Source organism: Oncorhynchus tshawytscha, linkage group LG16, assembly GCF_018296145.1.
Source record: "Oncorhynchus tshawytscha isolate Ot180627B linkage group LG16, Otsh_v2.0, whole genome shotgun sequence".
NCBI lineage: Eukaryota > Metazoa > Chordata > Actinopteri > Salmoniformes > Salmonidae > Oncorhynchus > Oncorhynchus tshawytscha.
Genome location: NC_056444.1, coordinates 44,649,864 through 44,663,353, shown reverse-complemented (window position 1 = coordinate 44,663,353; position 13,490 = coordinate 44,649,864). Strand labels below are relative to the sequence as shown.

Sequence of the window (13,490 nt, the reverse complement as noted above, 5' to 3'; positions counted from 1 at the left end):
CTCCAAACATAACAATGGTCATTATGGCCAACCAGTTCTATTTTTGTTTCATCATACCAGAGGACATTTCTCCAAAAAGTATGATCTTTGTCCACACGTGCAGATGCAAACTGTAGTCTAGATTTTTTTATGGCGGTTTTGGAGCAGTGGCTTCTTCCTTGCTGAGCGGCCTTTCAGGTTATGTTGATATAGAACTCGTTTTACTGTGGATATAGATATTTTTGTACCTGTTTCCTCCAGCATCTTCCCAGGGTCCTTTGCACTTTTCGCACCAAATTACATTCATCTCTAGGAGACAGAACGCATCTTCTTCCTGAGCGGTATGATGGCTGCGTGGTCCCACGGTGTTTATAGTTGCGTACTATTGTTTGTACAGATGAACGTGGTACCTTCAGGCATTTGGAAATTGCTCCCAAGGATGAACCAAACTTGTGGAGGTCTACAATTTATTTTTCTGAGGTCTTGGCTGATTTATTTTGATTTTCCCATAATGTCAAGCAAATCATGTCAATTAGCCTATCAGAAGCTTCTAAAGCCATGACATCATTTTCTGGAATCTTCCAAGCTGTTTAAAGGCACAGTCAACTTAGTGTATGTAAACTTCTCACCCACTGGAATTGTGATACTGTGAGTTATAAGTGAAATAATCTGTCTGTAGATAACTGTTGGAAAAATTACATGTGTCATGCACAAAGTAGATGTCCTAACCGACTTGCCAAAACTATAGTTTGTTAACAAGAAATTTGTGGACTGGTTGAAAAACTATTTTTAATGAGTCCAACATAAGTGTATGTAAACTTCCGACTTCAACTGTATGAAACGGTGAACAGTAAGACAAATTACGTTTAAACTGTTTCGTTTCGATACCTCAATCGGGCAGATACAAGTGCACATCATTATTAATGAGAATACATTTCATAACATGCAAGTGATGTTTAATAATTACAGATCCAATTAAATATGATTCCCGATTAAACTGTACAACGTATTTGAGGGGTTCTTTTGCAAAAACAGATATCTCCGTTTGTATTTATTATCCTAAATCTTTTTTATTTTTTTTTATTTTGTGTGCACTCCAGGGAACTCTTCATATATAATATGTGAAAGGTAATATTTCCATTTATTTTACACAATGGTGTCAATTTCAAAGCGTTTCTCAAGTTTCATCCTTCTGCCATCGGAGTCGCAGTTTCTCATTTCTCCAGGTTATGTGTGTATGTATGGGTCAAAGTGTCCGTGAAGGAACGCACATTCTTCCTTGAAGTTAGTTTTTTAAAATAAATCACAACGTTTGCTTCGAAAGTGGTGTACGTCTTCTTTTGTGCCCACGCATCATTTATAAAATGAGGCCCCAGGTCATCTGATGCAACATGAAGGCCTGATTCACGCAGTCTACTCCGAACAGTTGATGTTGAGATGTGTCTGTTACTTGAACTCTGTTAAGCATTTATCTGGGATGCAATCTGAGGCTGGTAACTGTAATGAACTTATCCTCTGCAGCAGAGGTAGCTTTGGGTCATCCTTTCCTGTGGCAGTTCTAATGAGAGTCAGTTTCATCATAGCGCTTGATGGTTTTTGCGACTGTACTTGAAGAAACTTTAAAAGTTCTTGAAATTTTCCATAGTGACTGACCATGTTTTATTTATTTATGTATTGCTTAATTGAGCTGTTCTTGCCATAATATGGACTTGGTCTTTTGCCAAATAGGGCTATAGTCTGTATACCAACCCCATCTTGTCACAACACAACTGATTGGCTCTAACTCATTTAGAATGAAAGAAATGCCACATATGAACTTTTAGCAAAGAACCCCAGGTAATTACCTCACGAAGCTGGTAGAGAGAATGTCAAGAATGTGGAAAGCTGTCATCAAGGCTAAGGGTGGCTACTTTGAAGAATCTCAAATATAAAATATATTTTGATTCGTTCAACACTTTTTTGATTACTACATGATTCCATATGTGTTATATCATAGATTTGATGTCTTCACTATTATTCTAAATGGTATAAAATAGTACAAATAAACAAAAACCCTTGAATGAGTAGGTGTCCAAACTTTTGATTGGTACTGTATTTGTTTGTAGGTAACACATGCATATTCAAGTATGTTCAAAAACAGACATTACATCAACAGTCCATGTCTATCCCATGTTTTCTGTCGGTTTCCAGCTTTAGTTACTTTCTCTGTAAGTCTGAATGTGACTGAATTTGATATTCCTCCTGGTTAGGCCTCAGATCATGGTCCTGGTGAGCGTGGATGCAGAACATAATGTAGAGCAGCCCCGTCTGCTGTCCCTGACCAATCAGCTGAAAGCAGGAAAAGGCCTGACCATTGTGGGCACCTCGGTGGTGGGCACATACCTCAACAACCATGCAGAGGCCCAGCAGGCAGACCAGGTCAGTATTGTCTGAGACAAACACACAGACACATAATACACTGATTAATGATTGATTAATAATTTATAACACCCTGGTCTCTGCCCCTGCCCCTCTCCCACTGTGTGCTCCAGTCTCTGAGGAAGCTGATGGAGACAGAGAAGGTGAAGGGCTTCTCCCAGGTGGTGATCTCCTCCAACCTGAGGGATGGGACCTCCCACCTGATCCAGGTCGGGGGGCTGGGAGGCCTGAAGCACAACACTGTGCTGGTCAGCTGGCCACGCACCTGGAAACAGGCTGAGGACAACCTGCGCTTCAGGAACTTCATCGGTGAGTTAGAGAAGTCATTTTTCCATAGGCTAACTATGCTTTGGATGGTTTTGTGTGTTATCATTATATGCAAACTCCTGTTCAATCTATTTGTAGAGGTGGTTAGGGAGACGACTGCAGCCAGCATGGCCCTGCTGGTCCCTAAGAACATTGCTGCCTACCCGTCCAATGGAGAGCGCTTCACTGAAGGCCACATTGATGTGTGGTGGATTGTCCATGATGGAGGCATGCTGATGCTGTTGCCCTTCCTTCTGCGCCAGCACAAGGTGGGAACCAACGGCCCTATTTGGACCCCATTTGGGCATTTGGAGAGATAGCACATGCCACTGGGCACAGACATCAATTCCACGTTGTTTCAACCGAATTTCATTGCAATAACGTGTATGTTGTTGATTCAACCAGTGTGTGCCCATTGGGATGCTTTTGGGTGTTGGTTATTTAGATATCAGTCATAGACTTCCATGTGTTGACAGGTGTGGAGGAAGTGTAAGATGCGCATCTTCACCGTGGCCCAGATGGATGACAACAGCATCCAAATGAAGAAAGACCTGATCACCTTCCTGTATCACCTGCGTATCGATGCCGAGGTCGAGGTGGTGGAAATGGTGAGAGACAAAAACGAAAAACTATTATATGCTCTATAAATTGATTTATTGGTGAGAGTAATAGCAGTTCAGTCAAATACTGTGCATTGATATATGTTTTAACACCCATGTCCCTTTTTAGCATGACAGTGACATCTCAGCCTATACATATGAGAAGACTTTAGTGATGGAGCAGCGCTCCCAGATCCTCAAACAGATGCACCTCACCAAAAACGAGATGGAGAGAGAGGTAAGCCCTGACACATCCCATGTAATATGTACAGTATAATTCTTACGTAGGTAACTGAATTTGATTTTATATTATCAGTGTAGTTGTTAGCGATCACCAAACAAAGCCCATAGTGTCCAAAAAAAAAGTTTCTCTAACACTTGTCATTACCAGCCATCATCACTCACTCAAATTGAAATGCCAGCAACAGGGCAAGGCAGCGTGTGAATGATTAGAATTACTGAGCTGGTTTTAAAATGTCATCTCTGTGTCTGCACTTGCCCAGTGTCACGTTTGTCGTACGGAGGAGACCAAGGCGCAGTGTGATGTGAATACATACTTTTAATGAAGACGAAGAACCCTTACTATACAAAAACGTGACGCTAAATAATACTAGTGCAGCCACAGGCAAATAGACATAGATAATAACCCACGAAATACCCAAAGAAGATAGCTGCCTAAATATGGTTCCCAATCAGAGATAACGATAAACACCTGCCTCTAATTGAGAACCCATCTAGGCAACCATAGCCATATATAAACACCTAGATGATAAACAACCCCATAAACCTACAAAACCCCTAGACAGTACAAAAACACATACATCACCCATGTCACACCCTGACCTAACCAAAACAATAAAGAAAACAAAGAATACTAAGGTCAGGGCGTGACACCCAGTTTGATCTGTCTCATTAATCAAGAAAGCAGACTAAGCAACAATAACATATCAGGGAATCTAAGATACCCCGTGAGGATTTACAAAACAACCTGTGTGATCTTACAAAGAAGTCTTCATTCTATAATGTCATGCTTTCTAAACATCTACTTGAAGAACACATGCTATAGATTTATATGCATCAAATCTGCTTTGTGTTGAGCAAATTATAATATTTCAAGTGTTGACACATTTCTTTTATGTGATTTTCTGAAGTGTTGTAACAGACACCCTCATATCTCGACTCAAACTCTCATGTTTGAACTCATTTTATCTGTTCAAAGTTCAAATCCCTTGTTGCTTTGACTGTCACAGATCCAGAGCATCACTGATTCATCCCGTGGTTCTATCCGTCGTAAGAACCCGTCTAACCTGCGGTCTCAGCAGAGCAGTGGGGAGCCGGCTGGAGTCAGCGTGGAAGAGAAACCGGAGGAGGAGGTACAGCAGCGTCATTTTACCTAACTCACTGACAGTGGAGGTCGGTGCCGTTTAAGATTAGAGAATATTATACTTTTTTCATGAGCATGCCCTTGTTTCTATTGCAGCTAATTGGATGACTGTCATTCATATTCCATTCTCCCAGCTCAATGTAACAGTGATAGGTTTAGGCTACTACATGACACTCAAATTTGCCCTATCATAAGGTTGCCACAACCAAACCTATGAATGAAAGTTTGCAAGTTAGGTGCACACAGGTCAAGAGAAAAATGTGCCTGCATTTAGCTGATCTAGGGTGTAATCATTAGTCCAACAGTTGCAAACGAGAGTTTCTATTGGACAAATTCAAGCATGTTTATCCCCGTTTCGTTCTGTTTGCTTCCATTTAAGAAACGTTTTTTAACAGAATCGGTGGAATGAATACACGCGTAAACACGTTCATATTAGCCACGTTGTGTTCCTTCTCGCATCTATGCACTCTCCTCCACTCACCTTTTCCCCTTTGCTTGTTGACTTCAATGCACAACACATCAGCTGTATGTGACCAGGTGAACAACCTTTCCAAGCCAAACCATATCCGCACACAGCCGAGATCGTTGTCACCATATTAGCTAAAGTAACGTTATAGTCAACATAGCTAATAGCCAATAGAACTAATGCATTAGTAAACCCGCTACAATCATGCAGTAACGTTACAGTGTATAGTCAGTAAGCAGTTTAGCACTTACACCGGCGGGCCCCGGTGGTAATAAATTAGTAAAACCAAAAGCTTACCTTGATTTGGATGAGTTCCAGTGTTGTGTTGGATAGTCATAGCCAGCTAGCTAACATAACATCCCTCTCTTTGAGCGGAGTGTTTGAGTAGGCTAAACTAGCTAGTTTCATTTTGCTAGCTAGTTCAGCTATCATTTTGGAATAAATGAATTTGTTCCTAACTGTTCAACTATTGTCTTTCTCTATATTTGATGCACTGCACTGCTAGCTAGCTGTAGCTTATGCTTTCTGTTCTAGATTCATTCTCTGATCCTTTGATTGGGTGGATTGGGTCAGTTCATGCTGCAAGAGCTCTGACAGGTTGGAGGACGTCCTACGGAAGTTGACATAATTACTGTTTAAGTCTATGGTAGGGGTTGAGAACCAATGTACCCAGAGGAGGACGGAAACTAGCTGTCCTCCAGCTACATCATGGTGCTACCCTACAGAGTGCTGTTGAGGCTAATGTAGACCTGCAAAACAGTGTGTTTTAATCAATAATATGGTGATGTGAATATATTTAGTATAGTTTTATCTAAAAAGGAATTTCAAAAATAAAGTTTTCCCATTTTTATTTTTATTAAATTCACTGAGGAGGATGGCCCTCCCCTTTCTCCTGTGAGGAGCCTCCACTGCTCTTTGATAACCCTTTGTAGTATAATAATATAACATAATAATATATGTCATTTAGCAGGCACTTTTATCCAAATCGACTTACATCCGTGCGTGGATACATTTTACGTATGGGTGGTCCTGGGAATCAAACCTGCTATCCTGGGGTTGTAAGTGCCATGCTCAGCCAACTGAGGTGCAGAAGATTACTCTATCAGTCCTTCTTCATTCTGCTGTTTAAACTTTCTTCTTATTTCTCACCATCTTTCACATCCACTGTATTTTTCTTTGTTCTACTGTCTATCCTCTTTCTCATCTCTAGGCCTACTGCATTACCTAATCCTCTGTCCTCTGTCAAAATGCCAATTCTCTCGCTTTGACATTGTCCTCTGGCGTGTAGCATTTTAAGGGGATCTTTTCCACTGCAGCATAAAGAAGGGATATGACAGAGCAGCGTCTTACATACTTGCTTTGCTAAAATGACCCAATTGTGCTTTCAACTCACTGCCTAGTGGTGGTCTGGTGTTTTTGATGTGTCACCCCAACCGACAGATGTCTCTTTCTTTCCTTCACCCTCTCACGTTGTATTGCGGTGCCCTTCTCTTAGTCTGTGGCTGTCTCCCGCCCCAAACAGGTGCAGCTGATCCACAATAAGAACGCAACCCCCACCAGCCCCACGTCCCCCATCACACCTGCAGGGGGAGTTGCCACCCCCGGGTCGGAGGTGCAGATGACCTGGACAGACAAGGCTGAGCACCAGGCCGCAGCAGCCCACCCAGAGCAGGGCGGGGTCAAAGACATCTTCAACATGAAGCCGTGAGTCTGCTTTCACTTTCACTTCCAATCACATTGTGTCCAAAGGCTTATGCGGACATCAGCTACTTCTAAAGTAAACAGAGGATAAGGAGAAAGTATTTATAGGTTGTTGCTGTTGGGGAGTGGCAGTGGTTTAAAAACTAGTTTCAGGAGTAATGGCCCAAAAGTTTGAAAGGCTTTTAGTGTCATTCACACAGCACAACTTCTCAATGTATCTTCAGTATTGTAAAGAGTCATCTTTGCATTGTCATTCTCTTTTTACCATGCTGCAGGGAGTGGGAGAGCCTGTAAGTATTATATTGTCATGAGGTTTAAATTTATTTCATGCAAAAATAGCAGTAATGACACAACATCCACCCTGTACTGTATTCCCTCTTCACCTGTCTGTCCCATTAGGAACCAGTCCAACGTGAGGCGCATGCACACAGCTCTGAGGCTCAACGAGGTCATCATGAAGAAGTCCAAGGATGCCAAACTGGTTCTGCTGAACATGCCCGGACCACCCAAGAACCACATGGGAGAGGAAAATTGTATCCTATCACTTCTTTGGCATGATGCATCATATTATAGCCTACCGTATTATATGATATTATATTATAACATTTATGTGGCTTATACTGCCATTTAAGTAAGTGAAACCAAAGGCTCTTGCTATACAAGATAGCAAATAGCTAGCATGAATAGACTATGAACGCCAGTTGTGAAAACTTGCATATTCCTTAACTCTAATCATCTGTCAGATATGGAGTTCCTCGAGGTCCTCACCGAGGGTCTCAACCGGGTCCTCCTAGTACGTGGGGGTGGACGTGAGGTCATCACCATCTACTCCTAAGAAAACAACCTCAAATCAAAACATCAACCCCCCCACCACCCACTCACCTAGCATCTTAATGGTTTATGGCCCCTGCTTCCATTCCCCCTACACTTTTACTCCCATCACATCCCTCACATCCCACTAACCCCTCCCCAGACACACACACACACTCATAACATATCAGCTCACTTTGCACCACGTAGCTCACTTTGCAGCCCCCTAAAGGCACTGGCTGAATTCTCTTTTACTATCAGTCACTCCTCCCATCATCTAGAAAGCTGTGGCATCAACCTGTTATTTTATGGCTATCAGATCACTAGATGCCAAATGGCACATGAGTTTCTCCTTATACTGAGGAGTGGACATATCCCAAAGACAAATTATTCCCCAAACTAAAAGTCATTTCTGTTTGGCAGCGCCAATGTCTTTGTTCTGTTTGTCCTTGTGTTTTTTTTTTTTACCTGTCTGTCAACATTGTTGCTTTTCTTCTTCTTTTTGTAAGGATGTGGGTTACTTGCAAGAGAGGGATTGATATCTTCTCATTGCTGGTCTATTTTATTTCTTACTTTTATTTATTAATCTGTTCCAGTATTTAGAGGATACACTTCATATATTTTTCTCTTTTTGTTGTTGTGCGTTAGTTGTTTTAATGTAATGTACGATATGATGTGTTGAGGGAAGGGGATGGGTTGAGAATTCATCAATCATCATCAGCATGTCTTCCTATGGATTTTCACCTTGGGGACAAGGTCAGTTGACGAATCCTGAGCAGCAGCACAGTCTATATCAATTTGAAGGAAGGAAGAATAACTGCATGCATAGGCACAGCACACAGTGACGTGTGGAGGAGACAGGCAAACTGCTACTAGGATGCTGTTGTCAGGATTGAGGTCAACTTCATACCAGTCAGTTCACAGACGGGAGTTGAAATGTAATCAATGAATTGAATGGATTACATTTCTCATTGAACTCACTGAATTCTGATGGTTGGTGTTGATTACTGTAAATAGTGTGCTTTGTCCTATCATTTAATACATACTATTACCAGCTGCACCTGATGCTCCTCCTGATCAGTGACTAGTGCTGACAAGACTTTTAGGTGGCATAAACTATTGTTATTACAGTTATACAACTGTAAGGAGAAACCCTGAAATGTATTGATATAAAGTAGATATGGATGTCAAGAAACTACTGTGTTATAATCTAAAACAAAAGTCCATGTGTTTGAAACTATAATATCAAACGGCAACAATTTTAATATATTACCATGTAGTCTACATTAGAACATGTAAATTGCTAATTTAGAGACAGTCATAAACATATCATGTTTGTGATACACTGATATATTTTAGTAAATACCTCTGTTTTACTTTGTCATCATTTGGTTTACACTAATTCCAGTCTAGAAATGTGAATTCTACAATTCTTGCCAAATACAAATATACAAATTGTGCCATAGGACAATAAATAACTTTTTGATACAAACCTATTTTTAGTACAAAGGCAAAACTGTGTAGTGAATGAACAAACTATGCTTTAGATGGAAATTAGCAGTGAAATGACAACTGGTTTGAATGGATAGTTTTGAAGCCAGCGCAAATCTTCACAACCTTGGACTAGAATGGGAAGAAACCATTTATTGTCAGTGTGGCACAGCTATTTATTTGCGAAATATAATATGACTGTGAATCCCTATGTTCTGCATATTTACAAGGGTATGTCTAAAGAATCTACCCTGGAATAATACATGAATCATATTCATTATTTTTGTAAACAAATATTATACAGATATATGTACATACAGGTCGACCTCATATTTGCAAGTATTTAACATGTTAGTATCTGTGCACTGGATTACACTGTTGAACACGTGATAGATAGAAACATAGGATATATGATATACATTTGTATGATATTGTTTTCAGAAGAAAATGATTTAATTCAATTTACTGAATAGTTTACGTAAAAACAATATATTTTGCGTGTGATGAACACTGTATTCTGTGAAGGATATTCTTTATCTAACATATTAGGACATATTATAGATGTTCTAAAAACAATTAAAGCTGCTATTCTGATTCATGTGTAAATATTGAACCAAAAAGAAAAATTTAAGAAGTCTATTAATCAGATTGGGGACTAGGAAGGGTATACAGGGTTTGAGTTACTTGGGTAGCAAGGCAGGGATGTTTGCCACTAGTCAGTGGTTTTCAAAACTGTCCTTGAGGTTCAACAGTCAGCTACAGTTTGCTCCAACAAATCAAATAGTTCATGAAGTTATTGACCTGGACATGCCGCTGTTTTCTATGTGAAAAGATATGAAAAAAAATCATAGCTGACATTAGTTAATCAACATCTCCACTGAGCATTGTTTAGTTGGAGAAAATGTAGATTCAAGCCACAAAACAACATTTTGAACTTGTTATTGAAAGGCAGGTCTAAGGGCAGATGAAAATATATACGTACAATCCTTCATGGAGTTTATTTGAGATATTATTAAATATTCAGTTGTTACCCAAATATATTTTAAAGTATGCTGAAATCAGTGAGGGGACAGACCTATTTAGGTGTTTGACTGGTCCCATAGATACCAGTAAGACACTCCGTGTCTGTTGAGTGAGAGGTGATGAGGTTTGGGGTTAGATAGTGGTAGATAGTTATCCTCAGTCAGCACACCTTTTACGTGGCACACAAATACTACAGAAAAACAAAATAATATAATCTTGGAAATATTTAACTGTACAATCTATAATAGTATTGAAGTAAAATAAAAATACTATAACGTATATACTGTAACTGGACATATGAATATGACATGACTTGTTTAAAAGTTGATGGTTGAAAACAATGTATTTTTTTATATTCCTGTTGGCATGGTGTTTGTAACAGTAGTTGCATATATCCTTTTAGACAGGAGTTGGTTAGTTGTCATGGAGGACAAGACACGTAGCTCACAGTTGTGTCACTTTTCTTCTCACTCAACTGTGTTTTTTGTTGATAAATTAATGCATGAAGAAAATTGTCCAAAGTTTATCTTTTGAATTCAAAATAGGTAGTTGATATGTCTCAGATATCCCAGACCTAGGGCAAGAGCTGGAACATTGTTTACATTGTGGGAGGCAACCTGTTTGCCTAGGGAAACTAGTAATTGAGTCAATATGTTTGGCCTCAGTCATCATTTAACTACAGAAAACATGAAAAGATATGGAGATTTGGAGCTGTGGAATATGATTTGAGTGTTAAAACTCTGGTATATATGCAATACAAACCTACTGTAAACCTAAAACATACACTGCTGTTCAAAAGTTTGAGGTCACTAAGAAATGTCTTTGTTTTTGAAAGAAAAATTGTCCATTAAAATAACATAAAATTGATCTAAATACAGTGTAGACATTGTTAATGTTGTAAATGACTATTGTAGCTGGAAACGGCTGATTTTTTATGGAGTATCTACATAGGCGTACAGCGGCCCATTATCAGCAACCATCATTCCAGACACTCTAATGTACTTGTCCTCTTGCTCAGTTGTGCACCGGAGCCTCCCACTCCTCTTTCTATTCTGGTTAGAGCCCGTTTGCTCTATTCTGTGAAGGTAGTAGTACACAGCGCTGTACGAGAACTTCTGTTTCTTGGCAATTTCTCACATGGAATAGCATTCATTTCTCAGAAGAAGAATAGACTGACAAGTTTCAGAAGAAAGTTACTTGTTTCTGGCCACTTTGATTCTGTAATCAAACCCACAAATGCTGATGCTCCAGATTCTAAACTAGTCTAAAGAAGGACCGTTTTATTGCTTCATTAGTCAGGACAACAGTTTTGCGCTGTGCTAACATAATTGCAAAAGGGTTTTATTAAAATGATAAACTTGGATTAGCTAACACTATGTGTCATTGGAACACAGGAGTGATGGTTGCTGATAATGGGCCTCTGTATGCCTATGTAGATATTCAATAAAAAAATCTTCTGTTTCCAGCTACAATAGTAATTTGCAACATTAACCATGTCTACACTGTATTTCTGACAAAAAAATATATTTTCTTTCAAAAACAAGGACATTTCTAAGTGACCCCAGATGTTTGAACGGTTGTGTATATACAGTGGGGCAAAAAAGTATTTAGTCAGCCACCAATTGTGCAAGTTCTCCCACTTAAAAATATGAGAGAGGCCTGTAATTTTCATCATAGGTACACTTCAACTATGACAGACAAAATGAGAAGGAAAACATCCAGAAAATCACACTGTAGGATTTTTTATGAATTTATTTGCAAATTATGGTGGAAAATTTGTTGGCACTGACAGAGGTCAAACGTTTTCTGTAAGTCTTCACAAGGTTTTCACACACTGTTGCTGGTATTTTGGCCCATTCCTCCATGCAGATCTCCTCTAGAGCAGTGATGTTTTGGGGCTGTTGCTGGGCAACGTGGACTTTCAACTCCCTCCAAAGATTTTCTATGGGGTTGAGATCTGGAGACTGGCTAGGCCACTCCAGGACCTTGAAATGCTTCTTACGAAGCCACTGTCTTACGAAGCCACTGTCCTTGACATGCTGAAAGACCCAGCCACGTTTCATCTTCAATGCCCTTGCTGATGGAAGGAGGTTTTCACTCAAAATCTCACGATGGCCCCTTCATTCTTTCCTTTACACGGATCAGTCGTCCTGGTCCCTTTGCAGAAAAACAGCCCCAAAGTATGATTTTTCCACCCACATGCTTCACAGTAGGTATGGTGTTCTTTGGATGCAACTCAGCATTCTTTGTCCTCCAAACACAACGAGTTGAGTTTTTACCAAAAAGTTATATTTTGGTTTCATCTGACCATATGACATTCTCCCAATCTTCTTCTGGATCATCCAAATGCTCTCTAGCAAACTTCAGACGGGCCTGGACATGTACTAGCTTAAGCAGGGGGACACGTCTGGCACTGCAGGATTTGAGTCCCTGGCAGCGTAGTGTGTTACTGATGGTAGGCTTTGTTACTTTGGTCCCAGCTCTCTGCAGGTCATTTACTAGTTCCCCCCATGTGGTTCTGGGATTTTTGCTCACCGTTCTTGTGATTATTTTGATACCACGGGGTGAGATCTTGCGTGGAGCCCCAGATCGAGGGAGATTATCAGTGGTCTTGTATGTCTTCCATTTCCTAATAATTGCTCCCACAGTTGATTTCTTCAAACCAAGCTGCATACCTATTGCAGATTCAGTCTTCCCAGCCTGGTGCAGGTCTACAATTGTGTTTCTGGTGTCCTTTGGCAGCTCTTTGGTCTTGGCCATAGTGAAGTTTGGAGTGTGACTGTTTGAGGTTGTGGACAGGTGTCTTTTATACTGATAACAAGTTCAAACAGGTGCCATTAATACAGGTAACGAGTGGAGGACAGAGGAGCCTCTTAAAGAAGAAGTTACAGGTCTGTGAGAGCCAGAAATCTTGCTTGTTTGTAGGTGACCAAATACTTATTTTCCACCATAATTTGCAAGTAAATTCATTAAAAATCCTACAATGTGATTTTCTGGATTTTTTTTCTAATTTTGTCTGTCATAGTTGAAGTGTACCTTTGATGAAAATTACAGGCCTCTCTCATCTTTTTAAGTGGGAGAACTTGCACAATTGGTGGCTGACTAAATACTTTTTTGCCCCACTGTATTTATTGGAAATTGATATTTTGTCAGAATAGGAGTTCAGCTGTGTCCATCCCCATATCAACAGTTTGACATGGACAAAAAATGTTGTCTGGCCTTGCGAGTACACTCATGAGCCTACTGATATTGCATGAGGACGATGTTAAATTACTGCATTCTTCTGAATCAAGTAGATCCGTCCATTTTTGTG

General features: G+C 40.0%; 1 protein-coding gene across 1 annotated transcript in view; it reads left to right on the top strand.

Annotated features, from left to right (window-relative positions):
- The window catches only part of LOC112215726 (solute carrier family 12 member 5), a 98,706-nt gene extending 87,685 nt beyond the window's left edge, over positions 1-11,021 (top strand). Inside the window, exons 17-26 of the mRNA XM_024375052.2 lie at positions 2,229-2,397; positions 2,511-2,706; positions 2,803-2,972; positions 3,180-3,311; positions 3,433-3,540; positions 4,553-4,675; positions 6,675-6,856; positions 7,129-7,143; positions 7,253-7,386; positions 7,597-11,021. Of these exons, the coding sequence (XP_024230820.1) occupies positions 2,229-2,397; positions 2,511-2,706; positions 2,803-2,972; positions 3,180-3,311; positions 3,433-3,540; positions 4,553-4,675; positions 6,675-6,856; positions 7,129-7,143; positions 7,253-7,386; positions 7,597-7,688 (1,321 nt within the window). The 3' untranslated portion in view covers positions 7,689-11,021. The remainder of the gene's footprint in view (positions 1-2,228; positions 2,398-2,510; positions 2,707-2,802; positions 2,973-3,179; positions 3,312-3,432; positions 3,541-4,552; positions 4,676-6,674; positions 6,857-7,128; positions 7,144-7,252; positions 7,387-7,596) is intronic.
- Positions 11,022-13,490: the final 2,469 nt, after the last annotated feature.